The 27,667-nt window shown below is 38.9% G+C and overlaps 2 protein-coding genes across 3 annotated transcripts in view; both read left to right on the top strand.

Moving 5' to 3' along the window:
• Nucleotides 1-11,197: 11,197 nt before the first annotated feature.
• On the top strand, nucleotides 11,198-15,017 carry LOC135468908 (uncharacterized). The gene is made up of 3 exons (XM_064747377.1): nucleotides 11,198-11,357; nucleotides 12,660-12,833; nucleotides 13,048-15,017. The coding sequence occupies exons 1-3, from the start codon at nucleotides 11,225-11,227 to the stop codon at nucleotides 13,248-13,250; spliced, it is 510 nt and encodes a 169-aa protein (XP_064603447.1). The 5' UTR covers nucleotides 11,198-11,224; the 3' UTR covers nucleotides 13,251-15,017.
• A 1,539-nt stretch (nucleotides 15,018-16,556) lies between these two features.
• LOC135467990 (poly [ADP-ribose] polymerase tankyrase-like) overlaps nucleotides 16,557-27,667 on the top strand; it is a 38,097-nt gene continuing 26,986 nt past the window's right edge. The window contains exons 1-14 of one of the 2 annotated variants that reach the window (XM_064745966.1): nucleotides 16,557-18,145; nucleotides 20,213-20,281; nucleotides 20,654-20,834; nucleotides 21,136-21,402; nucleotides 22,002-22,115; nucleotides 22,581-22,619; nucleotides 23,093-23,243; nucleotides 23,719-23,836; nucleotides 24,170-24,342; nucleotides 24,773-24,860; nucleotides 25,365-25,499; nucleotides 26,020-26,142; nucleotides 26,644-26,724; nucleotides 27,266-27,429. In XM_064745966.1, the coding sequence (XP_064602036.1) occupies nucleotides 20,234-20,281; nucleotides 20,654-20,834; nucleotides 21,136-21,402; nucleotides 22,002-22,115; nucleotides 22,581-22,619; nucleotides 23,093-23,243; nucleotides 23,719-23,836; nucleotides 24,170-24,342; nucleotides 24,773-24,860; nucleotides 25,365-25,499; nucleotides 26,020-26,142; nucleotides 26,644-26,724; nucleotides 27,266-27,429 (1,682 nt within the window). In that variant the 5' untranslated portion in view covers nucleotides 16,557-18,145; nucleotides 20,213-20,233. The remainder of the gene's footprint in view (nucleotides 18,146-20,212; nucleotides 20,282-20,653; nucleotides 20,835-21,135; nucleotides 21,403-22,001; nucleotides 22,116-22,580; nucleotides 22,620-23,092; nucleotides 23,244-23,718; nucleotides 23,837-24,169; nucleotides 24,343-24,772; nucleotides 24,861-25,364; nucleotides 25,500-26,019; nucleotides 26,143-26,643; nucleotides 26,725-27,265; nucleotides 27,430-27,667) is intronic. The other variant, XM_064745968.1, reaches the window with a different exon arrangement.

Here is a 27,667-nt window from a genome sequence, read left to right on the forward strand (position 1 = left end):
TATGTGATGCCTTCAGTAACGCTGTATACACGTATATATTTATTTATTTTATTGGTGTTTTACGCCATACTCAAGAGTATTTCACCTATACGATAGCGGTCAGCATAATGGTGGGAGGAAATCAGTCAAAGCCCGAGGGAACCCACGACCAACTGCAGGTTGCTGCAAGACCTCACCACGTTCGTCCGGAGAGGAAACCAGCATGAGCTTGACTAGAACTCACACCGACCACACTAGTGGGAGGCTCCTGAGTCATTTGGACGCGCTGTCGGGCTAACCCCCTCGGCCACGGAGCACCCCCTACCCTCGTATACGTACACAATGAGGCACCTTAATTATTGTATTTCACCTAACGTTTAGCATTTTTCAAATGCCACATTTTGCTTGATTTTGATAGATTTATACACGTTATCAGGCCTCTAAAAAGGTTTCTGTGAAGTTCGATTCATATTTTATCAGAATAACTTAAGCGGTGGCATTAAAAAAACCATGTTGTTTTTGTATGTTGTTTTTTTTTTGGCTATATTTTTTTCGATACATATTTTTTGATGTCTTTTTAAAATACATTTTTAAAAAGCAAACTTCGGGTGAAATTCAGTAATATGCATGTCGACGTTGAGTTAAGCATACTGCATGTAAGGATACACAGTCGTGCATATTAAGACCAAAATATTTAACTCTTGAAAGCGATATTGGACCATATTCAAACGAATAGACACACTTGACTGCTGTCACATATGGTATATTTATCTCAGGTATACGACAACAATATATAAGAACTCAACCAATCAATTAAGCATCCCTTCAATAACTTAGCACCATGCATGCAATGGCAGACACAATTTCATAATCGCACAGGTAGTCATGCACGTCTAAAGGGGCCGTACCACATACATGTATACCCATCGCTTAAAGTGTAAATGTGGTAATGAAACAATCACTCCGTCTATAGTTAATCTAGTGCAAGCGATATAGTTTCCAGGAACTCACGACGGCCTAACATACTTCGATCGATGGCCCCGTTTTCACTGTCCTCTGATAAGATGTGGTGATGTACAGTCCGTGTAAGGACAGCCCTGTATCTATAGTGACCATCAATTCATGGAAATCGCATATATAAAAGAGGAATTATCCGTTAGACTCCAGCGTTCAAAACGTCAAAACGTGCTGTGATTGGCTGAACAAGTCATGCACATCTATGAGCGTGCTGAGTATTGCGAGGGTATGTATAAATGCATACTGTATAGGGATCAAATCGTTAACATAGCAATTTACACATACGGTCGTATTTTAATTAGATTGTAGAAATAGATTATTTTTTATGGGTCATCATCATCCTTTTTATCTGGGCAGTTCCTATATGCCGATGCGATTTGCCGCACTGATTTGACTATAGTCGTATGAAAATATAGGACAGACTGTATTTTGTAATGTTACATTCAATGCTATTTTGTTGCATTATGCCAAAATTATCACAAATCGTCCCATATAGACTTAAGCTGTGGCATGTCATTATCAAACTATAGTGGACCGACCATTAGGGCCTGCCTATATAAAGGCGTAAATTCCTTAATATTCATCACCAATGTTGAGCACCGATAAAAGATTTTCCTAAAAGGCCTAGAGTGTCGTTTCCGTCCAGATTTACAAAGTGCATCGCGTGAGATACAGAGAGGGATATACAATTAGAGGAGAAGAAAATTTAAATATCAGTCAAATATCACTGAGAAGAGTGTGCATTTACTCGTGGGTGCATACCATAAAAAATTCTTATATGCACCTCAAGTTGATAAATTATAAATAAAGTCAGCACCAAAACCCGCTGTGGGCGACTCTATTTTACCTAATAACTAGTCCTGAAGTCGTCTGTGTTATGAGGAGAATTGCCGTCGGAAACGCTAAGTTGCAGGTCGTACATTTCTGGTGGAACTCTTCTTTCCAGCAGGTAGCGAACAGTTCAGTTCGTTTTCCGTTTGACGATCGGGAAACTGGAATGGTGGTGGTTGTGTTGGGGAGAATCGCAAAATTATGAAACAGGCACCACCAGTTATAAAAAAATGTGCTTTTTTCAGCCTATAGTGTCATGTTTTTTAAGCTTTCTCCTCCTTTAAAATTTACTACCGCCATAGGCCTATACATATGTCGCATATGCAGCGAATAAAATCTATTTGAAATCTGGCGAGATGACGTTCGTCAAGACCAGATGGGGTTGATCTGGCACAGTTTTATACTAAGGTCATGATGCAGACGTTATCACGTGACAGAGTTGTACTCTTCGGGAACAGCTTGTCTCTTAAAACTGAAATGTTTCTACATATCATTATAATGCTAAATACAATACTTTGACAGCGGATGAAGAAGTAAAGCATTTATATAATGTTGTAAACTTTCTAAAGAGTTTTAATTTAACTTTACAAAAAGATCGGAAAATGTAATAATATAACACTTGTATGTCAAATTTACACTTTTACGGGATATGTTTAAGGGTTTAATACCGCCGTAACGGTGTTTGTTGTGTAACCCGATACCGCTGAACCTTGTTTTATACCGAGTCAAGTCCCAAGAATACGCATATTGGGTTGCACAAATAATACCGCTACGGCGATCTTAAACCTTAATTATATGTTTAAAATTTTACAGTATAACATTATGTCGTAAGTGGGAAGATGTGCGAGCAATCTGCGGTTTATCAGGAATTTCCTGGTTTCCTCCCACCATAATGCTGGCCGCCGTCGTATGAGTGAAATATTCTTGAGTACGGCGCAAAACACCAATCAAATAAATAAGTAAATTCAATATAATGTTACAACTTTCAATTATTATATACGTGGCATAAAATTTGAAGACATTGGTACTCACATTTCACAGCACTTATCATGTATCATGCCAATATTTATAGACTTATACAGACATTTGTTGACCTATTAACATTTGAGTTTTACGAGTGTATTGTATCAACGCCAATTTGGGACATCATGGATTCCTCGAGACACCTATAGATGCATTGTTGTCATGCATGGTAATGGTGCACGCATGCAATAGCAAAAAGCGATCGGCATGCACTTCCCATATAGTCGAATTGGAATCAAACAGAACATGCGCTATTTCATGCATGTCGTTGTAGCATTCGATAATTCGTATCATTCTATTCCAGCAGTCTGCATGCATGCGGATAGTTGTGGGTTTCCCATGTATTGTTTCCCAAGTCACGAGTGATATGTTCTTGAGTACGACGTAAAAGACCAATGGTGGGTTTCCCCCGGCATCTGCCCGGTTTCCTCCCACCATAATGCTGGCGTATAAGTGATGTACTCTGAGTACGGCATAAAACACCAGTCAAATAAGTAAATAAACAAATTTCCATTTTCGAAGAGTCGAAACAACCTATCTCATGGTGTGAACGCGACTTAACCAAGAAGTTATAGGCCTGAATCACTAACCTTCCATGCACATATGGCATGTGCCTATGCATATTGGCCTACAAGCATCTTCCGTCTAATGTCAAAGTTCATCAGTCAATGTTCACAAGTGACTTAACACAAATTTATGTCGCTGACCAGTAATAGAAGGTGTTCTTTCTTGTTTCTTATAACGTCTAATAATCCGTTGAGACATTGCTCAGTCTTTCAATAGCCAGGCGAATGTGGTACTGTGTTACTAACTTAAGGCAAATTTTAATCGACCACTCCGTATATGTGTCATCATTATCACACTCTATTTCTTTCACACATGTACATATGCGATATGGTATTTGCTGTCTTCCTCGCCTACTGTTTGTTTGCCAATTTGTCTCGTAAGTCGAATAGGCTCAAAGCACGACATTTTCGGTGGTTAGAGCGAAAATCGGGAGACCTTGGCTCAAACCCGGGTTGGCATATACCAAAGACTTTAAAATGGTACTTGTTGCTGCCTCCCTTTGTCTCATCACTGAGATGTTAGAGTAGGGAAACAGGACTATTCGGCCCGGCACTATTTTAATGTGACTGGATTATGTGTCATATGTGGTTTATATATTTGGCATGATACTTCTGTTGCGACACGATCGCTTCGGTGGCTTTGTCCGCTTCCGAGTCGGGAGACCCCAGTCACACTAACGACTTTAAAAATGGTACCTTTTGTTGCCTTGCGTGGCGACCACTGAGAGGTTAGAGCAAGGAAACGGGACTGTCAGTATAAGGTGACTCAGTGGGGGTGTCATGTCTGGTGTCTTCAAAACTGACTCGCCCTGCCACAAGAAGACACAATATATGCACACACCTAATGACTCCTCGTCGTCATATGACTGACAAATTGTTAAAAACGACGTAAAAACTCAATCATCTATACATACATACGCTCATACACACATACATAGCAAAGAACGACATAAAATGAAAACAGATGGAAATAAACCGCATGCTGAATCATTCAACGTATAGTCTCACAGCTTGAGTGTCCTACGAATCCCGGACAGACTACTCTCTCAGTCATTTGACTTTTCCCGGAGCTTCCACCATTATGATAGAAAACCAGATCTATGGGATACTTTACAGCTCACCAGGTACAGGTATACGCGGAGTTCAAGCCATTTTAACACAGCCCTCGCTACCGGCAGCGGATGGGAGATCAGCAGTAGAGGTTTTTCGTAGGCCTCTGTTGTCATGTGTACATGGGTTATGTCCCTTGATTTCTATTTTCTTATGTCATGTTCACAGTATTGCTGGACCATCCATGCTAAAAAAAGCAGTTGGAATAATATTAAAAAAAAAACGAAGTGTACTTAAATTGAGATAATGTAATAAAAAATAGAATGGTATCAAGAGAAGTCAATCGTCTGAACTGAGGAAGAAGGAAAAAGAATAGAAGATAAATTTACATATAATACACTGGTATAGGTTTTTATGTGGTCGACTTTCGAGCTTGCGAAAGGAAATAATGTCACATTAACAAAATTAATCTTTAAAATTTAACAGAGTCTATTGTCTGGGTGATGACAGAATGCATTCTGCTATTTTAACACAGTACTGTTTCACATTCAATATAATATCCCGTTGGTCTAATACAGTAGTTATGCTGATTTATAACATAATATGAGTGTTACATTTAACACACTAATCTGCCGAAATAACAGAATTACATTCGAGCCTCATTCAGATAAGAGACTTGCTGCTAAATTTAACAGATTAATTTTTTTCAGTGTACACAGAAAAAAAGCGTGACGTATTCACATGACGCGTTTATTTTTAAATGTTAATAACTTCTTTCAAAACATTTGTGTTATGAAACAAATCACTGCCAGTTACGAAAAAGTATCAGCGTTGTGAAAAAATCGGAAGAGTTTTATTTGAAATACGCGTGAGTGTCAATTCTGCGTTTTTATTTGTTCCACAATCCTCTACATAGCGTTAGCGTTTTGAAACAAACGCTCACAAAACCTTCACTTGACGTGCATGTGCTTTAATCACAGCTAAGTTAATCCTCTACATTTTACTGTTAAACACCAAACAGGTGAAAAGTAAAACGCGTTCTCCATCTCAATTGCGACGGTGATGGCAAATTAAACGTCTGGGACTTTTGGCTTGACCCGATCTGTGCGTATATAATGTAAACACTAACGTTGATCAAGCTTTTGATTTTTATCAACATTCACTCCCCTGTCCATGGTAGATGGCGCTATCATGACACGAAACGTCATAAAAAAAACGGATGGGTTTTTCTAACACTGTGTTACCACTTTTCAAAACACGACCTTTTTTCAGAAAAAAAATTTCACTGTTTCGGGAAATGGCTTGAGTTACATGGAAGTCTCAAGCCAGCGCGTTTGTTATTACAGTAAAAACTGGCGTGTTTTTTTGCGACGTGATAAACTTTGACTGCGCATGCGATTTAATTTGTCATTGTCTGTTGTTTGCATGGATGTAGTTCGTGGTGAAATTCAGTTGTTACGAAGTTTTACAGCTGACCAGTCCAGTTGTAGACTTGTAGTCCAGTGATCATATGAACATTTTAAGATACTTATTCTTTGCCAGGTGGATCTGAGTAACCCGCGAATCTACTCTCAACTTTTGGTATTGTGCCAGGAAGTTGTTGTCCAGGAAACATCCATCAAACAAAGGTCTTCAAAGTTATTGAAATAAATTACCCATGGAACTAAAAACATTTCTCCGAGAATAACTGACCATTTTATTATTTTAGGCACATGTGCTGTTCATTTTACAAAATTTACATTCGAAGTGCGCTGATAACCTAAATAATGTATTCAGTTTCAGTTCAAATTGCACAAACGTTCTTACTTCTGGTTATTAATTACCGTATTCCCATTCGGCAGAACGCGTTTATTTGTATTGCATGGGCTGTCATTTTCATCCCAGCGCACACAGACAACATTTGTTCTCCAAAGCAGAAAATCTCTTTGACCGATGATGTTTTGTCGCCACAGTCTTCAAAAACGGGCAACATTTTCAGAGGTAGCTGATAATCCGAATCATGAATCGGGGCCGGTAAATCCTATTTTCGGCAACAAATGTTGTTCGTCTGCAGTGGGCTTTATATGATTAACGGTGCGCTGAATCGATTCTGATTAGCTGACGCATCAGTTCCGATGTATTACATTTAAATTCACGCTGACTTCACTTGTACAGTATGGATAAATCAGTTTAACAACAAATAGGAGTCGATTAGGGCTAAGGTATTGCAGTTTACTGTGTTGTATATTGGTACAAAATTCAATACTCTTCAGGACTTCTGCATGTTTCAAAACTAGCGCAATCCCATCTATCACATGACATGTAGGTTTTACTTTGTTACATTCTTGAACAACGCTATTTAACACATGACATGTTTTTTAAAAACTAAAAGATGTTTACCTTTTGACAGCAAACCTGATTAAATGGATGTGTTTTCTTATAAAACTGACGTCTTTCAGGAAAACACTTTCTGAAACATGACATGTTTTATAGAAACAAATGACAAGTCTAATAAGTGTGTCTGCACCTAATCGCGTCACGCGTTTTTTACTAAAAACAGGACCGATATGGAGAGAAACGCGACCGTCATTATACTCAAGCTACCAGTGTTTTGCAGTAAAATTGTTGGCCATTTTACAATTAAGCACATTTTTTTTAACTTAACACGGTGGACGTTTTCTCTAAATTACGTGCTTTTCGAACATGTTATTGTTTTCTTCAGAAACACAAAGACATGTCTATTAAGTGTGTCTGGTGGGTGTTTTTGAAACGTCATATTTTAAACACCCAATATTTACTGTGTACCTGTCTTGCTTCTGGACAAATTGGTTCTCACGTGACCAATGATCAAGCAGCAATTATATTTTCAAGGGACTCACCACATGCAAGCATACACATCATGCGGCAACCAAAATGCAGATGGCACTGGCTAATTCAATCTTAGTCTAATCATATTTTGTCCATTTCCAATCTTTTCAATTAAGGCTCCTGTTTTCTACCGCGAGTGAGTGGGTCAAGCCGTGTATAATTCGATTACTGATTACTAGGATAGAGATTTTAGCATTCATCTTCGCCCCGAAATACTCCCATGACTAGCTGTGTAACGCATGGGGTTTCATTAGACTTATACCCTTCTCATGATATATACACGTGGCTGGTTTCCTCCCGACGTCGCTATGCTCTTATAACTCTTAATAACGATTATGCTCTTCGCCGTCGTGAAAGTAAAATATTCTTGAGTACGCTGTAAATATGGGAACGTCAGTAATGGAGCACTGTAGTTGTATATTGATAAGGACATTTCAGTGAACTGATTGTCTGATCATTTGTTATCTTGACAACAAACCATAAAACACTGCTCATGTGGCTGAATCAATGGATGAAATCTTCAGACCACACAAAAATAATAAGATCTGATAATTTAAAGCTTTAATGTATTCATTATTGTCGTATATTTTTTTATTTAATTATTTGATTGGTATTTCCGTCATACAGTCATTATGCTATAGCATTATATAGTGGGGAGAAACTGGACTCGACACCTACGACCATGCGCAGATTGCTAGAAAATCTCCCCACGTATGACAAGAGAGGAAGCCAGCCAGAGCTAGACAAACTCATACAAAGTCGTTAGGGTTTTATTGTCAGGATTTTTTAAGCGAACGCAATGGGGTAAGGTTGGTGATTTCAAGGGAAACCGAAATGCTTGGAACGAACCATCACCCTTAAACAGGTGCCGGACAAACCTCCTCACTCAAGACCCCAGCCACATCTCCTGTGACCTCATTTTTTCTCAAGTCGGTCGGCCGTGTGAAGAACAACGCGTTAACTCAGTGACCATGAGAGGGTCCAGAGAAAATATTCGAAAATGATTGGCATATTGACTATAAACGAATCCAAAACACTGTCATCTGAATATACACTGTAAATGTAGTAGAATGCGTGACCATAGGAAAATTGTCTGCATGCACCCATGGTTGGCTAGAGAAAGCATATACAAAATGGCAATCTCTATTACTGCATTGAACAGATACTAAAACATCCGAGTGTTGCTAGAATATATTCTGTTAATTTAACATAATACTTTGTCATATTCAACATAATACTCTGTTAGTCTAATAGAATCTTTATGTTGAATTGATAGAATATGAGAGCTACATGTAACTGAATAATCTGTTGCAATAGCAGAATACATTCTATCGTCACTCAGACAAGAGACTTTTCTGTCAAAATTAACAGATTAAGTTTTTGGGTGTTGCATGTGTCGACGAGATCGTGTAAATATAGGTTAATTCACGGAACCGGCTGAGCGTCTTCCAGAAAACATTATATACATCTTATACAAAGTGAAAAAAGCAGAACAAATTGAGCTTAAATCTCCCCATTGTTTATTGTTATTAAGTTTAGAGTCTCGCCCATTTGAACACCTGTGAATACTTTTGATACCGTCCAAGCACTGATTAGGGTCACAGCCAGGTCGTGGAGAGCTGGAACTAACGGCGGAAAGAGCACATCTCGGGCACCCACCTCTCGATGGCCCGATTCAGGGATGTTGATTAAATTAACGGCGTGGCTTTAATCCGGGTCAAGATGACATGAACGGACCCTCCCATTGGCTTACATACGATAATTACAATGGAGCTCGCTCCAAACTGCAGGCAACTCCCAGCTGATGGGAGTTATTAAACGTGCCTGCATTGCTAAATTTATCAGCTTTGAAATTCAACCTATGAATCAATTTATGAAAAGTATAACCCATAAATGCAGGATCTACAATATACACGGAAGAAAAAAAAAGAAAACAATATCCAGTTTTTATCAAGTATACATTCATGAGAATCAATTCAGTTGACTTCAGGTGGTAGGCTAGTCCTGTACACACAGATCTATATATAGGGCCTACGGATGTCGCATTGTTCCGTCTGTAACATGGCATATGTGTTCTGTGCTTCAGAAGTGAAAAGTAATATAAATGTAATTTCCCACGAGTCGAAAAAATACACAAAATGACAGAAATGACCAAGGGTTATACTGGCGCTACATACCGGTATATGAATATAGATGTGGAAAGAGCACACATGATGTAATATTTTTTGAGTTAGGCTATATGCTTGTCGTTTGAAGTTCTATATGCCATACATATGTATACACTGAATTTAATTTAACTTGAGTCTCTTTATAAAATGGGTGTGTTGATTTAAGATTAATTAAGTTATTTCACTGAAGTGTGGTGGGTCGCTTCGCTGGCCTAATGGTTAGAGCTTCCGCCGCGAAGTTGGGAGACCAAGGGTCAAACCACGGTCACGCCAAAGACTAAAAATGGTATTTGTTGGTGCCTCCTTCGTTGCTCAGTAACGAGAGGTTACAGCTGTTGGCGCCCTGTCAGTATAATGTAACTAGATGGGGTGTCATGTCTGGTGTCTACGGCATGGTACCTCAGTGGCGACAGCACTTAGCACAGAGGACTCGCTCTGCCACAAGAAGACACAGTATATGTAGACTTACACACTCCCAATGCCTCCTCGTCGTCATATGACTGAAAAATTCTTCAGTGCGACGTAAAGCCCAAAGCACAATACATACTGATGCGTGTTAAACGTTTTCAAAGCTTAATATAATGCATGTATATTGCGTATGGCCTAAATATTGAAATTGCTACAGCTTTGTTTTAACTATTCCAAAGCTAAGCTGGACATTCCTACCGTTACGCCCAGCTTCGCTCATATGGACTTTCACTCAGACAAATTCACAAAAAAACCCTGGCTCGAGCCCTACCTTTTGCTATACACCCATTCACTCATACGAACAAACCGTGAACATGTCAAAGCCGGCATCGGTAAACCATCTTTCAACAGTAATCCAGCCGTTTAAACTTTTGAATCGTACGAACCAAAGTAACGTGCGCCATGTTTGGATTTTTTTTCACCTTCGGGCAGGGTGATGGGCCGCGAAAATTTGATCTTACCCAACATTCAGTGTACAGGGCATGCAGTTCTTAAAGGAGAACCCCAACGCCTTTATTTTCGTACTAACTGTTCCACAGACAACATTTTTGCTATGTTAACATGTAAACTGCATTTTAAAAAATTGCATGCCCTGTAAACAGAAATTTTCGCGGCCCATCACCGAGCTCGAAATTAAAAATCCAAACATAGCGCACGTTACCGTGGTTTACTCGATTCAAGCGTTTATACGGCTGGATTACTGTTGAAAGATGGTTTACAGATGCTGGCTTTGACATGTTTATGGTTTGTTCGTATCAGGGAATGGGTGGATAGCAAAAATAAGGCAGGGTTCGGGCCGTTTTCTTTTTTTTGGTGAAATTGTTTGTGTCGATGTCCATATAAGCGAAGCTGGGCGTTACGAAACGCATCAGGGCTGTGTTTTAACACACAATGTGCAAAATAGGCCTACACGTATATAGGTGTACCCCATTTCAACTCGAGGTCCAAAATATATCCAAAAGTTTCTCAAAAGCAGCACCACATTTATTTATCAAGACACAGACAGTGTTCAAAACGTCAGTCTTATCGCCTTGACTAAATTTGTATCAAAGTACTCGCTTGTAGATGAGTGTAATAATTAACGTCTCATGTTTTTTCCCCAGTCATATCGTAGTTGCCTCCCCTAGTTTAACTCTCGTTTCCCTTTCAGAAAAGGCGTGAAAGGCACATGTTGTGAACAAGATGGTGCTTCGATGTTTTCATTCTGAGAGCTTATTATTGATTTTACACAAAAAAGAATGTCAGAAACTGTTTATTCTGCTGCCTGCATGTTGCATGTACACGTATGCAATGATGTCTATTCAATGGTTCACATTGCCATTTGTATCGTACGGAATTTGGGTCGTGTATTTCTGTGATTTCTTGTCGAGCTGTCAGTACATACCTTCCGTGGGAATGGGTCAGCCAGGTGCAGTACAACACGATTAGATGTTTACTTCTACAGTCTTTCACTTCAGATTTGAAATTTGTGTGCTCGACCATTCCATGTTCAGTTATCAGTTACCTTGAATTCTACCAATAATTCCATATACAAATAAGAGGTACAACCATAGGCAAAAGTTACTGGATAGCGCCATCTAGATATGTGTTCATCTATTTACATGGCATTTGAAATCATAATTTTATTATCAATCCAGCGATTGATGCGTATTGGTACAACCTGTGGAGATTTAAGGGTAATTGATTACCACCAGGTTTTTAAAATTAATTTCAGGCTGTAATCTTCATCAAGCCACATCTGTATAAAACTAAGTCAGATACAGGACTGTAGGCCTCCTGTGGTATGCTTATGCATGGAGAGCTACAGAGCGCAGCTGGGAACACACTAAATAGATTTTTTGGCTTGAATAGATGAACTTAATCTGCTGACGATATACTGAGTATAGTTACTGACACACTAAGCAGATTTTTTCGTTGATTGTGGTCAGTAGGTTATGTCATGTGACCTAGTAAACTATGTGACACAAACGAAATTGCACAACAAAATTTTGTGTTGTTTGATTGGTCAACTTGATCGTGTCAATTGCCGAAATTCGCAGGAGCGAACACACTACGCAGATAGGGTGAAATCAACGGCGTATTTCTTTGCCAATATCTGACATGTTTGATGCAAGCGAATTTTGTGGCGGACAAGACTGTTTGCGTAATATGCAGTCAACAGCGCGGACACACTAGACAGATTTTTAGGAATTCCCCAAGTATGCCGGAATGAGTAAAAAAATCTGTCTAGTGTGTCCCCGGCTTTAAAGATAACAAAATAAGGAGGGTAACTTGGCTGTTTTGACATGGATCTTTGGCTGAACATTACAGAGAAAAAGTGGCCAGATTATGCGTGGCCTTTCAGTGTCTACTTATCCTCCATGGCGTAGATACACTGCCAGTATTTATGATCCCAGTCATATTGCCTCTTTCTTGATTTGGGATGTCCCCCGTCCATTTCTGTAGATCTTACACTCTGTAGCTCTTGGTTCTTCCATCAGCTTATCTGTACAAGAACTACAAAAATGTATCTAGCTTCAAGTTTGATATCTCATTATTTGACGTACAAAAATGAATTGAGTCGCCATTTTTTTATTGTGTCGAGCTTCTTAATTCCGGAAATTTCACCTGAAACCTTTCAGGAAGACATGATAGTATGGTGGTTAGTTAACACTGTTGTAGTCTGGCTGATATACCTGCTGAGTAGTTGAGCTCATGTTTTTGTCTTCAGACTGGTACATGGTGGTACAATTCCTGGCCACTGCTGGATGGATAGGAATGATCTCTGCTTCCCTCTTACTTGTATCATCTCTCACTGGCTGTCAAGCGCATCATTATCTGAGAATTATCCCCAGAAATCCTCAGAAGATACAACAGTTCACGTCCATATTGTGTTTTATCTCAGGTTGGTATAGCTATGATGTGACATTGTTTACAAATTTGAAACAGTTGTAGGGTCACCTTAAAAAATGTGATACAATGTGAACAATTGTCCGCTAGACTGCAGCTAGATAATATATATATTTGTACATGTAGTTGGAATCATGGAAATTGAACATGTGATGTTTTCACTGTGTAGATTGATACTTTACAAGTTAACAGTAAATTTATATTTTCAGCATTTTCTATCTCCACCTGTGTGGTGTTTTTCCTGGCCAAGCTGACCCAGTCCAGCCCAGAGAACCCCCCTCACTGGTCATATGCCACCACACTGGCCTCTTGTGCTTGCATCCTCACTTTCATCACTGGGCTTAGGTTGCCGACTTCATCATCGTCTGTGTATGAAAGCTCCTTTGAGAAGCGCAAAGTAGGACTGCTATAGCAAAATTTGCACTTTTGCAGGATTTTATTTATTAATTTCACATACATCATGTTTCTTTAAAGATGTTTGAATCTGTTATCAAGAGTATGTGAAAGTGTCTTTTATTTTTGTTATCACAAGGAAATACCACTTTGATTTGTGAAATGTAGATATTTATACTTTTATGAGTGAACCAATTGAGTGAAAAGAAGTTACATTTGTTAGAATCATGTGCTTTATCATTTAAGGCATTATAGAAAAGTACTTTGATTCAAACCACTGTCAGCAGGGAGGACGAGAAATCCTCATCACTGGCTGTAAAGAACATGTACCATACTAAATGTGGGCTATTATCACTGTTCTTAGTAGCCTAATATTTTAGTTTTGATTTATTTTACTGTCATGTGATTTCAGCCATGTATAGATCATGAGGTTTTCTCCAAGCTTTCAGAAAATTTGTCAAATATATGTTTAAATATAAATAATATATAATATTTCTGATAAATGTTTTGAAGTCTAAAGAAGAAGTAAAATTATTGAGGGATAGGTTGTATAATTGTATTAATGTTTTAGTAGTAGTAGATGTGTAATAATTTTGTTGTATTTATATATTTATTTGAGTGGTGTTTTTCAAGAATATTTCCCATTCCGGTTATACAATGGCAGCCAGCAGTGTGATGGCAGGGAACCTGGTAGAGCCTGCCCATTTGTACATAACTGTCACACCTTCCCACATACAGCCAGACAGGAAGCCAGTATGCGCTGACCTTGAACTCACAACAATATTGTTGTCAGCAGGACTTCAGTATTACCTTGATACACGTAGTTCAGATGTTATTACTCTTACCTTCTCTTTTGGATAGTTCACAAGGTAATGAAGATCCGCATATCTTATGAATTGATATAGAAGCTAATTTTGGAAAAGGAAACCTTGTATTGCTGTGATATATTGCATAGATATTTGCAAGATAAATTTTGCCTTTGTTTTTACCTTTGTGTCCATGATCACTCAGCATTTGCACATGCTGAAAGCAGTAAATATCTAAAATTTTGTTTATCACTACACGTTTTGTGTCTGAGTATTCTGTTAATCTTAAAAAGGTGATCTGAGGTTTACGTGGAATGTATGATGATATCTCACTGGGTAAATAAGTTTCGGGGTCTCCTTGGCCGAGGGGGTTAGCACGCCAGAGTGGCGCAATGACACAGGAGCCTCTCACTGGTGCTGTTGCGGTGAGTTTGTCCAGCTCTTGCTGGCTTGCTCTCTGGCCGTACGTGGGTTGGTCAGCCAGCAACCTGGGATTGTCATGGGTTTCTAACAGGGTTCTGACTGGTTTCCTCCCACCATATTGTTGGCCAATGGCAAATAAGTCAAATATTCTTGAGTACAGCATGAAACATCAACCACCTAATCTGACTGTTTTCAGATGTATTGTATGATATGTATACATATACATGTGCGTACAAAACCTAGAGGAAATACTGGATGTTGATCACTTGTATATTTGTAAATGTATATGTAGGGCCTGATTTGGGCCAATTATAAACAGGGTATTTGTGTGAAAATTCTGTTGTTCATATTGCTTTCAACATTCATGTGAAACTCTACTCAAACTAACTGAGCAGTAGAACATCTGAACGAATGCCCAAACTGTTATTCCAGACCAGACCCTGGTGAGTGTACTTTTAGATAGTTATTGTCTTATGGTGTGAACTGCTCAATAGTGAACTCTGATCAATAATAACCTTTTTTTGAGGATATTCTTGTTATCAAATCATGCTACAAATTTTTGGAGATTCATTGTGCTATATGATTTATGCTGCTCTGGTTGTTATAAACATGTAACAAAAGACTATGATAACATGGTGATTATTGGGCGGGGGGGAATATCTTTTTTCTCGAGGTGTTGCCGATCATATTGGGAAATTAGAACCCAGTCCTACATTATCTTTTATTTGTATTTACACATTTCCTACATTTTTGGGGGGGGGGGGTTTATTTTGGTTCATGTTAGTTAACCTTGATGTGCCCTTCTGGTTTGGCTGGAATGAATACAGGTCAACTGACCCAATGGCTAACTGACCCAAGATAACTGGTCCAATAGTATTGAGTCAACTGGTCCAATACTATTAAGTCAACTGGTCCAATACTATTGAGTCAACTGGTCCAATAGTTCAAGTCATCTGGTTTAACACCAACAGTGCAAGATTTTACACATTAAGTTCCCTTTTGGAGGATAACACAGTTCTCTGTAGTTAGTATCAAGGTATCTACAGGATTTCCACACTACATTATGGACAAGTGACTACTGATTGATTGGCCACCATGGCGAAATGGTTGTGTTTTTTTTTAAAAGATATAATCAGTTCTACAACCCGGTCAAGATTTTCACCTCGCCCAGTCGGCCATTTTTCTTTTCTTCTTGTAGACGTCACTGCACTTGTTCTGCAGACTGTTCTGAAAACTTGAGGGATAAATTCTATATTCTAAGTAAATGCACATCTGTATTAAGGAAGTGCAGTTTGCGTGCAGAACATTCATATTTTCTGGCTGAAATCATAAGATATAAAGCCGTTATATCTCGGACTATTATATATATTACATGTGTATACAATTGTTCCAAGTTGTATTAAAGTTTAGAAGATACATTTGGCCCTGTGGTCACACATTCAACCGTCTCGACAGATTTCACCGGAGATTGATCGTTTTGAAGCGATATCACAGCTGCTCTGAGCCAATCATCCGGTGAATAAAGTGCTGGAGGTGAACACAAAGCAAAGTTAACCTAGGTGAGATAGGCACTGAGGAATATTTTAGCTTGACAAATATAGCTTTTAGGTAAGAATTTTTCCAGGAAAAGTAATCAGCATGTATGTAGCCTTCAAATATGATAGTTTCCATGTCCTAGAGCATTTTGAGCTTCAAGAATCACCTCTTGCTCCTTAATTGCCAGGAACCCAGGTGCTCAAAACTCGGAATAACTTGATATAAGTGCAGAAAATTGTGTGAATCTTTAGAAGTCGACCGGGTTCTTACAGTAGATATAAGTTATCCCCCCGAAAAAGACATTTTTTTTTCAGTAAAAATAAATGATAAAACCCTTGAACCAGTTGTCTTGGAAAAGCCGGCCGTTGTGTCAATTGACTGGATGCTACTAGGAACTGCCTGGGATTTGAATTGTGGGACAGTGTAGTATACAACAGACTACATTACATGTGTATTGTTTGTGAAGGTCAGAGTGAATAATGTCTGTTCATTTTAATATATTATTTGGATTTTTTTTTGTTTTGTTTTGTTTTTTTTTTTTTGGCTTGAAGTAAGTAGTGAGTTTAAAGAAGCTATGTTGACTAACCTTCAGGCAACAGTTGTATTTGTAGTGGTCAATGGGAGGCAACCCAGACACTTCGTCACTCTGTGTTTGAGTTATCTCCCATTGGAAGACAAGGCTATTTGTCGTCGTAAATGTTGCGAGATTGATTGGTCTGTACACTTCGAAGCAAATTAATCTGACTATGGTATTTTAGTTCAAGATTTTCAGAACTTGATGTTTTTTTCTGCAAGTTTGTATGCAAATTCTCTCCATATAGATCAATTAGGCCTACCTGAGATTGTCTATGTGAATCCCAGACCCCAGGATCATGAAAATTTCATATTACTTCAAAATTGTTATTTATGATTCAACAATGTCAAAATATTGCTTGGCATCGTAAATCCTGGGTAAGGTGTTGTACAACAAATTTCAGCTTAAATAATGGAAAGGAACATACCAAGTTTAATAATTAAAGTTTTGACTTACCAGTAACAAGAGGTTTAAGATTGCTTTTTAACCCCGGGGCCAGATCGCACTTTTTTTTCATATTGTGTACCTGAAAATATAGTAAAGATTAATTCACGAAAACACTAGTTATTTCCCCCAAGGCAGCGTCTTCCTTGGTTTGATTTCTTCTGTCGTATTATTTCAGTCAAGAGAAGTTTTAAGATTGGGGTACGCCTATATGTATAAAATTCATGTTTTTTTTTTCGTCTTGTGTTTTTCTTTGTATGAACAAAACCATGCACACATATCGGATAGAAAATTAATGACTTATGAGGAAAGGAAAAGATTTATTATTAATAAACTACCACATAAAGTGTTCAGATAACACAAACATAACACCAACTGTTTTAAAAGAATTGTCCATAAATCCGCTTGTGTACGTAATCTGGCCATTTCAGGTCACTGCTTTTGTATGAGCCATTTGTGACAACACAGAGACGGCTAGGGTCTGTCGCCCCTGATAGAAATCGATTTCCAGACGAGGTAGGAGCGATTGTCTCTTCATAAAAACGAACCGACAAGATTAAATGTCTTTTTAACCCCAAAAGTCACGTGTTTGCATTTTCACAAAGCCATAACAATCCGCTGGGATCGTACTGGAGATTGGGATATCGTACTACCAGGGTAAAATATTGCTTCCCGGAAAAGCGTGTGCGAGTGTTCCCGTCGACACGCACCTAGAACACCAGGAAATGCACAATTGGCGCGATTAACAAGATGATAATGTGAATATTCATAGAGTGCGCTCTTCCGTTTACCGTGTTGCCCAGCCTATGCAAAAATCACAGCCGAGGCTATCGAAAGCTCGAAAAATTATGTTGAGTTGTTTGAGTGGAAATTTTGTTCACATGGTAAATCCAGAAATTTTTGTTCACTCTTGTATGAATTTTAGTAGCTTTTTGTCAAGCAGTCATTTGTAAGTAGCAAAACCTTGCCTGGCGTGTCGATTGTTATTCTCAACTAGGCACATGGAACAGCTTCAAAGATGGCGGCAATGTGTGATCATCTGGACACCGGCTGCGCAAGATAAAACCTACATTTTTGGGTTGTTTCTGTCTCTGATATTACCCTTGTGCTGGTTGGGGGATAACTAAATAGGTAAGATGTTATTGGGTGCAAATTTAGGGCGTTTGCTGCTTTAGGATGCACATGCGAAGCGTCTGTGCAAGGCGCGTGGGTGTCGTGTTTCTGTGATGGTCGCCTCCACTGCAGCACCGTGCGAAACGGTCTGCACATGTATCCATAAGAATTGTGCGTCATTTTTCCCCCATATATACAACTATTTTGAGTCTTAAAAATGTCCACTGTTATCTGGTATCCCCGCTTCGACTTTCAGATTTGCCTAGGGCTAATGACCTTATACATTGCTACACAACGCTCTGCGTAATAAATAAAGGCAAAGAGATTTAATGTTGTTGTTGTTGTGCCATAATATACATAATGTGGGATATCTGGGCACAGTTATTCAATAGTGCAGTAGCTGTGAAAAAGCCAGGTAGTAACTTTAGTCTAGACTAGAGTGCCATTGGATTCGTATTAGGCAAAGGCTGATATTAAGGTTTAAGCCTTGCTTAACTTTTAATACAAATTTGAAGAAAGCCCCTCCACCCCACCCCCGCCAACACTAGTCCGAATATTGACCAAAACTTACATCAGATATTGTGATAGGCCTAACAGCATGCTGCAGAGTTAAAGTCAAAAGTTGCTTCATTTGAAAACAGTAATGTTCTTGGGGCAATGCTCAAGACGCATGTGACGTAGGCACTTCGTGCATTGTCGGACATTTGGGTAAGGGTGAAAGCACGAACAGAGAAGAGGTGTTGGAGACTTTGTTTGTTAAAATGTCATTGACAATAGACAAACTAGGGAGAAATGAGACTGTAGGCAATGAAAGAAGGACTATACATGCTCGAATGTAGCAAAAACAAGAGGATAAGGTGGGTAATGTAGCATCAGCAACGTTGTTTGGAAACTTTTTTGAAATGGAACGACCTCTGACTCTGCAGCATGCCATCAGGCCTGTCACAATATCTACTGAATGTTTCACTGAGAACGTTCACTCTAGGTCCCCCGGGCACATGCCATGTTGATGGGCATGCTTATGCAAAACCCGACTCCATTGGGCTGCATTCTCTGTAACTTCGTCACGCCAGTGATGACTCAGGTAATTCAAACCTGCTGGGGTACCAGGGTATGGTGATTAGAGTGGTTTTGACCTTTAGCAAAAGTTTTGAACAATATCCCGGGAACTGTGCACTTGGTTTATATAGTAAACTACATGGACCACATGGGGGTGTCCGTGTTTGAGGTGGTTAGGGTGTTGCTCTGACATAGTGACCCAGGAGATTCCCACCAATGTGGACACTGTGAGTTCAAGCCATGCTCATGGTGGCTTCCTGCGTGGGAAGATCTTGCACAACCTTCAGATGGACGTGGGTTTTTCCCAGGCTCTGCTCGGTTTCCTCCCACCATAATGCTGGCCACCATTGCTGACAGCAGATGTGTAAGGGAGAAAGGCAATGGAAAACCAGGAAATTTGAGGAGAGCTTAGAAAACTCGTTGGGGGCTGATTTCGTAACATCGCAGACTAACATAGCTGTACAAAGTTATGCTTTGTTGATCTTCACGATCTATGTATGCTGCAGAATGAACTGTTGTAAGTAAAGATGCTGTGCTTTCTGATTTTTATCAGGCATGGTTCTTGGAATGTGGTTCATGGTTGTCCATTTCCATAAACCTTTCTATGACAAAGATGTTACTTTCACCTTGTCGAGTGCGCTTGGTCTTGTAGATGACATATCAGTCCAGACACAGTTATTATGGTCAAGCATACATACCACTCGGCAACAGATGTATCCACCATGAAGTATTTTTCTTTTTTAACTTCCAGGTAACTGTTTACATTTAATGTCTTATTTATGAATACTTTGGAAAGCCTCACATGATGTGGACACATCAGCGTCAGCCACTATACCTCAAACAGTATGGTTTGTCATCCAGAGTTGCGAAGATGCCCCAGTTTGGGTGCCTATTTACTACTATCTGTATGGCAAGAGTCCAATTTAACACACACAGTGTTGTATTAGCATTCCTGATAAGCACGCGCAAGCCTGTTGCTCCTTAGGGCATATTGAGTGACTGTCTAGAGTTATTTGTCAATTTCAGAGCAGTACCTTAAGTGGAGAGATGGAGAAAGCAGAGGAGAAGAAATCAGGGGAGGGAACCTCTACAAAGGTGGGAACTTTGTTTCATTCCAGCTTGGTTAAAGAATTTTGCTGGCAAGTATGATGCTTTATTGACACTGCTGTTGCATCCTTGTTAAGCTTGCCAGTTTTGGTTTAAGGAACACACGCTTGCATAGGGTTCGTGGGGAGACCAATAAAAATGGTCAGAGGCACCAGATTTTGCTTGAAACTGCGTGTATCGAGATTTAAGACGAAGTTGTGAAAACTCGTAGATTTCTGTTTTATTAATGTAGCGGTGCTGGGTTTATGTAACTTTCGAAAATGATTCACTGCTGAGATTCTTATTGTGGATCAGCAGACATCGTGAATTATTTTTTGTGTATGAGCTATAAGATCAAAATTTGAAACTTTTTACCTGCAGACAAGAACTAAAAGAGTGTACAATGTTGAGCCAAGGACACCCCTCAAGAGACAGCGTATCCCTGTTCAGAGGTTCCAGTCGCCAGCGGTGGAGGAGACCACACCCAAATCCAAGAACTCCAATGAGGATAGAGTTCTGTTGTTTAAAAAGGGAAATTTCTTAAGTGTCAGAAATGAAAAAGGTTTGTCTTTTGATTGGATCAATTTAAATTCTATGCAAAAGATTTATTAGTCTCCAGTAAATTAACAAAGATGACAAATCCACAGATAAGGTGCATCAGTAGGTGTTACTAAACTTAATTTATACCTCTCTACTTCACCCTCTCTTGATGTAAGCATTCTGGCTTGCTAAACCTAAAATAATGATATTAAACATGTCAGAGAATAACTGGCTTTTCGACTGCTGTTCTGTGGTAGGATTGTAGCCTTCATTTCACAATGTCGCAGTTTTTAATTTTTTTTCTTGTTATTCTTTTTCTTTAGAGAGTTTTTTCTTATGCAAGGCCATTCAGAATGTGTACAAGACCTCGCGTAACTTCAAGGTGCAGTGGTTGTCACTGGAACAAAACCCTAACATCTACAAGCTGGACTACTTTGATCACACTGAGCTGGAATGTGTCCTGTCAAATGTGCGCATGGAGCGCATCGCCAAGGACACTTACCGTCTGCCTCACAGTGAGCAGACGCGTGCGGAGGGCATCCTGAAGAAGGCTCTCAATGTGGAGAAAGGCCTGCCCATAGACGATGGAGGTAGGGTGAACAAATCCGCATACAACTCAAAGTTCTCTAGGTCATTTCTCTTAAGGTACATTGGATTAAATTTATGGAGTTTAACATTGATCAATATAGGATGTTATTTATGTTTTGAATTCCTTAGTAAGTCTGGAAATAATTTTTAAGTTGATGCAGGATATATTGGCAAATCTTTTAGCTGTTTACATTACTCAAAATGTTACAATGTTATTTTATTTGGCAGTTTTGTCATGCACCAACTGTTGGTGCCTGTCAAAACTCTGTTTGGTGCAGGACATTGTCCTTGTTCTGTTGCTTATTTGCAGGCTTGTTTAGATGCCAGGTGTGTTTTCCAGTGCATCAATTGGACTCAGTCTCTGAGTCTTGGGGTATAGTGCCTCACTGTGGTGTAGCATTGTCATAACTTAGAGGGATTTCATGTTGTGGTTGATGCAGGTTCATCATTGGTTCTTTTTGACCACAGTAGCCTTGCTTTCTGGTGCATGCAGCAGTAGTTCCAGATTTAAAGCTCTATATATTTTAAATATCTCTATAAATATATCTATTTATGTAATAGAGACATTAGAGTTTAATTTTGCATGTTATTTTTTCTTCAGTTGAGGAAGTGGAGGAAGTCCATGAAGAAGATGAAGAAGAGGCTGAGGAGGAGAAAGATGAACCTGAAGAACCGCCAAAAGCGAAGAAGTCACGAATGGACTCGCCAAAACGAGGTTGGTCTTTTTCCTGGCTTGTCTCCAAATTCAGTGTAATGATCACTGGGCAGACCCTGTCATTGGATAATCTGACATATCCTGCCTCTTCATTTTGTGATGCATGTTGTTTATCTTGGTGTTAACTACTGTAAATCTTCGTCATTTTCACCCACTGAAGCACATCTTCAGTGAAATTTATGCATAGATTTATTATGAAACTCCACACCCCATAGTTCTCTCAGAATGTTTCAAAATATTGGTTGCAGAGACAGCTAAAAAGGTTGAAGAATTGAAATAAATAAATATGAAGCACCATGTTTAGAACCAAGGAGAGCATAGTGGCTAAGTGGTAAAGATGTTCATCTGTCAGTTGCTGGTGCAGGTTCAACACCAGTCTTGGAAAGGGGCATTGAGAATTCTCCCACTTTGTGTTTGTACACCTTTGTTCTCTCTGTTAATTTGTTGGATTCTTCTCTTTTCCAGCTAAGCAGTCTTCAGCTAAAGCTGTTAAAGCCTCAAAAGGTTAGTCAAATATTTCACTGTGAAAAATAAAAATATATTTTTGTAACTATTGCTTGGTAATTAAGTCAACAGGAAAAAGAAGAAAAGAGATCTGAAAGTTTGCACCTTAGATAAGTAAAAAATATATGAAATGGTTGCACGCTAACCTGCATTCATAGTATTTTTAACGAAGGGATGTATCAACCCCTCTCCATTTCCCATTGCAGCTTCACATACTGAGTTCTTGTTTCAAATTCCCAAGCTTTTTTTCCCCATTCCATTTACGCAACTCCATTCTTATCAGTGATAACTTTGTTATATAATGAACCCCAAATATGAAGAGATACAACTTTACAAGACATGTTAAGAAACAGTATGCAAGGAACAGTTTTGTATAGTTCTTACGTCTGTATTTAGCTGGCAAACTTGTAAGGTGGCAAGTATGATTAAACATTCATGTACATTTATGTGAATAAAAGCTGTACATACTGCAGTTGCAGGAAGTCGTCAGAAAGTGAAAGTTAAAAGTGGCAGACAGAAGAGGAAGGCTGAAGCTGTGGAGCAGAAACGTAAAGGGCCAGACCGTCATCTTCAGCCTGATCCTAGGATTCGAGTGCTGGACAAGGAGCCATTCTTTGAAACAAAGTCAGTTGATGAACTTTCTTAGAATTGAACTGAATATTGTCATGCTGTGCAAAACAGATTTTGTTATTCTGGTAACTTCTAGTTATCCCTTATACACAAGCAATGTATAACACAATTTGTTCACCTTAATTTAATTATATCGCTGAAGTTGCTTTGTATGAGTTTGTCAACCTGATGTGTAGTCTATGTAAAATAATGCTGGCATAATGTCCTATAAAAAACCAAATTAAAGGCAGGGTACACAAAATATTATGAATGGTCTTTCTTGAGGTAAATCAGTTTCAATTCCTATTGTGAATTTTCTGTTGCTTGCAAGTCCAGAAACTCGCACAGAAACATTAATTTTTAAAGTGTCTGTGACTCTGGTACATTAATTTGAAGATAAGCATCTTGGTTAAATGTTTTAGATTTAGCTCTGATTAACGAAATTAACTAGTAGAAGTTTAAAGGCTATGGTGCTTGTTTTTCATTTCAGGGAGAAGCTTCCATTCATATCAAAACAGGTGGAAGGTAAACTTGCCATCAGAGCTGTGCTCGTGAATGATATGGTTTTACTGAAGTCCCTCAAAGATGATCACAACAAAGTGTACACAGTAAGTATAAAACCTCAAAGTCTGTGTTGAAGTACAAATGTGAAAATGAAAGCAGTTTTATCACTATTCATGACAAGAATTAAAAGAAGTTTTTGATCCAATCAAATTCCAGAAAACCATACTTTCCTTTAGTTTACAATATAACAAGTACTTGTGTTAACCCAACACTGGGTCTTCCGAGTTAAACACTCACATTTCAGATTTTGACTAAACTTGTGGCTTTGTGGTATCAGCTCATCTAATTCATTAACTTGAGGTTTTGACATTAGTGTCTGTCATTAACAATATTATCAAGAAAGTGATGTTTTATCCTGTGCCATAACCTGTCAACAGTTGGACTGTCCGCGGTCTGTAGCTAACCCTAACACAGCCCTGCACTATGCCCTGGAGAGGGAAAACAAGGAGGCTCTACAGCTGCTGGTACACGATTACTTCTCCCCTAACAATGAGCGCATCAAGAAGGGCAAACAACAGTCTGTGCTGCTAGACACACAGGGAACTGGACGGTAAGAGCTGATTGTGGATGGTCAAGAGTAGACTTGTCAGAGAGCTTTGTATGGCTCAGTTCGTATTCATTATTTCCAAAATTTTCATGTCGGACACCGCCAGGTACTTAAGTGCTAGAGAATAGAATGTCTGTAAAGTAACTACATGGTTAGCTTAATTACTGCAGCTGACAAGTCCTTGATTACTGAGTTCACAAGTAACCAGTTCTAACTTGACTCCTTTCTGGCTTTAGGTCAGGAGATCAGTTGAGTATCTAATGAAGTGCAGTCATTTGGTCGGAGCATTTCATTTCTTGCACCCATACATGTAGACCTCATTACAGCTGTAGTATGTGTAAGTTTCTTGAGCATATCATTAAATGCCAGCTACTTAAATATTTTAGTTTCAGATAAATGAATAGAAACTTAATTATTGTGTGTGTCTTTTCAGGTATAACTATCGCTCCCTGGGTGTACAGCACATTCAGTCTTTGACCATGGGTAGAGGCAGTCGGGAGGGTAACAATGCATTCACGAAGGTATGGAATAGTCAGATTTTCATCTCAAGTGTGTCGGGCTAGTTTGAAAGAATTCTTTTATGCCCTGGTTACGGTACACCTCTAAACAAGGAGTCATTAATGTTGAAGTTAATGCTTTATAGATATGGCTGGTCATGTGAGATTAGCCTTAAGTCTGAAGGGTTACCTGGAACCTGGTAAAGGGCAGTGGGCACGGTTTCTGCAGACACTCCAGTTTCCTTGACCCATGAATCTGAATGCTGTTGTATAAATGAAAAATTTAAGAGTGCAATATGAAGCACAAATCAAATGTTAATGGGAAGAAGTAAACACTTTGCTCCACTGTACCATCATGGTATCATAATTGACTTGCCAAGTAGAAAGGAGCATAGTATAATCTATGACATCCTAATTGTTGTGTCCTTGTTCATCATCCATCGGGTGTATGTTTTAGATTATAGGTAAGTTTCATGTTTCTGTTCGCTATTGTTTTCCTCTCTAACTGAATATGCAATGTTCCTGTAGGATTTGAATGACATGCGAGGTAACAGTGGGCTGGACTATCTGAAATACCTGGATGCAGCACTCAAACTTGGTGTCAGTATACAGATGTTACACAACCTGGTGGCGGCAAACAAAACCACATCCAAGGATGAACTAGTAAGTCTTTAGAAGAGGAAACCATGTGACAAGAAGACACATTAATTCATTGTGATGGTGGAGTGGTAAGGCCAAACCAGTTAGAAAAAAAAAAGAAAAAACACTTTAAGATGGCTTTGTTAGATGCCACTAAAGTGTCACACTTAGATGGTTCATTTGCAAGGAAGTTCTTTGTAATATAAGTGAACAAATGCAGAAATCACTCAAAAGTACATTTTGTATGGACGAATACCATGTACCCTAATTCCTCAACCTTTTTGCATATGAAAGAACAACTTCCATTTGCAATTTATGGGCATTTTTAATTTCATTTTGGAGACAAAACTACATTGATTAGATTCGTCAATATCCCGCCTTCAGAAAAAGCTTAATTTTTTCAGTCAACACATAATAATGCCTTCAGAATATGCTAGAATAAACACCTTGCAAACATGGAAAAACGGTTGAATTACAATAATGTTGTAAGATTCATTGTAGCCACTTCAAAAACAAGTAATTTGATCTGGTGTTTTTTGTGCAGATGTCCAGTGTGTACTGTAAGATCCACCTGGCAGTGTTACATGGTCACAGGAAGCTGGCTGGAAAGCTTGTGGAGGAGGCGGAGAAGCTGGGCGGATTTGGCTTCAACTTCCTACACAAAGAGGTAAAGATTTTGTGGTGTAAATGGAAAGGAGAACCAGTCCATAAAGTAACAGGGTGTTTTCCAAGTTAATACCAGGTGGACTGAGCCATAGATCATGAGAAAAAATAGTAATATACATGTATATTATATCAGATTTGCTCCAGCAGCAAATGGTTTTAAAGAGAATTTTCAAAACTGAAAAAGTAGGCCAATACATGTCAGGAAAGCAATAATGTGGTTAAAATTTTATCTTATAACAATCTCAGTTGCTTGTTTACACCCTTTGTTATTTGTACTTTATTGATTAATTAGTAGTTTCTCCTGATGCTTGTCATCTTATTTTATCTCTTTGTTCAATTCCTCTGTATTCAGTGCTTGTTTTCTCATCAACTGGGGGAGTTTGAGTAAGTTGTCAGGTTTGCCTGCTCACTTGATCATCATAGATGATAGTGAAATAATACTCTTTGTAACAAATTTTACAATAACTAGAAACCAAAACACATTATCACCTCTTTGTTTCAGGTTCTGTGTTTTGAGAAGGAGGATCTTAGAGCCTCTCTCCATCCTGCCTCAGTCAAAAAGAAACCACTAGAAAACTTTGGGGTAAGTCGAATTTGTTATTTATGAGGGACTGCCAAGCCATGGTTATAGAGAATGGGTTTGTCAAGTTCTTAACGCCTGACAGTAGTTTTACTGTACATATTCTGTTTACTTCTACCCATAAACCTGTCTGCAGTCACATAACTATTAAAAACTTTACTGCAAGCTAACCAAGAAGCAAAAGACTGTGCTGGAGTTCAGCTATTCTTGTTTTCATTGCCAGAACTGAATTATCTAGTGGCATTTCTTCTGTCAGATAGGTGTTTATTTAGGGCAGGCTTCTTCTGATATTTTGACTAATAAATTCATGAATTCATCTTGATGCACATGTTGTAGAAATATTCTTGAGTACGGTGGACAACACCAGTGAAATAATTAAATGATGCACATTCAATTTTTATACAAATTTTAAGCCATAGTATATGAAGTGGTTGTTTTATTTACAAAAAGAAAAAAAAAAAAACACAAATTTTAATCCCGGAAATAAATTAGACTTGCGAAACGGAGCGATCTTTGGAAATAGCCTTATTCTTATTTCCTACAGATGACGCCCCTTCATTGTGCAGCTATAAACCCCAACATCAAGTATTTGAGCCGTCTGTTGTCTGCAGAGCCGGACTATAACCTGCCAGACAAGGCTCAGCGACGCCCTATACACTACGCCTCTGTCTGTAAGGGCAGCGGTCCCCTGGAGTACCTGTTGGGCAGGTGAGTTGCGAGGGAATGACTGGTTTGCATGACTCCCTTCTGCAGCATGGTCGAGGAACTTTGGAAACTGTGAGATGTTGTCTGTACTACCAGCCAGGGCATAATCTATCTTTGCTCCAGAGACCGTTCTTTGGCCCCATGCCCAGTGTCCCAATTGGGTACTGAGTTCCCAAAGTCTGTAATTATCAGATATGCACACCTCTCTTCTACGGTTTCAACAATTGGAGTAAGGTATGAT

The sequence above is a fragment of the Liolophura sinensis genome, chromosome 6, assembly GCF_032854445.1.
Source record: "Liolophura sinensis isolate JHLJ2023 chromosome 6, CUHK_Ljap_v2, whole genome shotgun sequence".
NCBI lineage: Eukaryota > Metazoa > Mollusca > Polyplacophora > Chitonida > Chitonidae > Liolophura > Liolophura sinensis.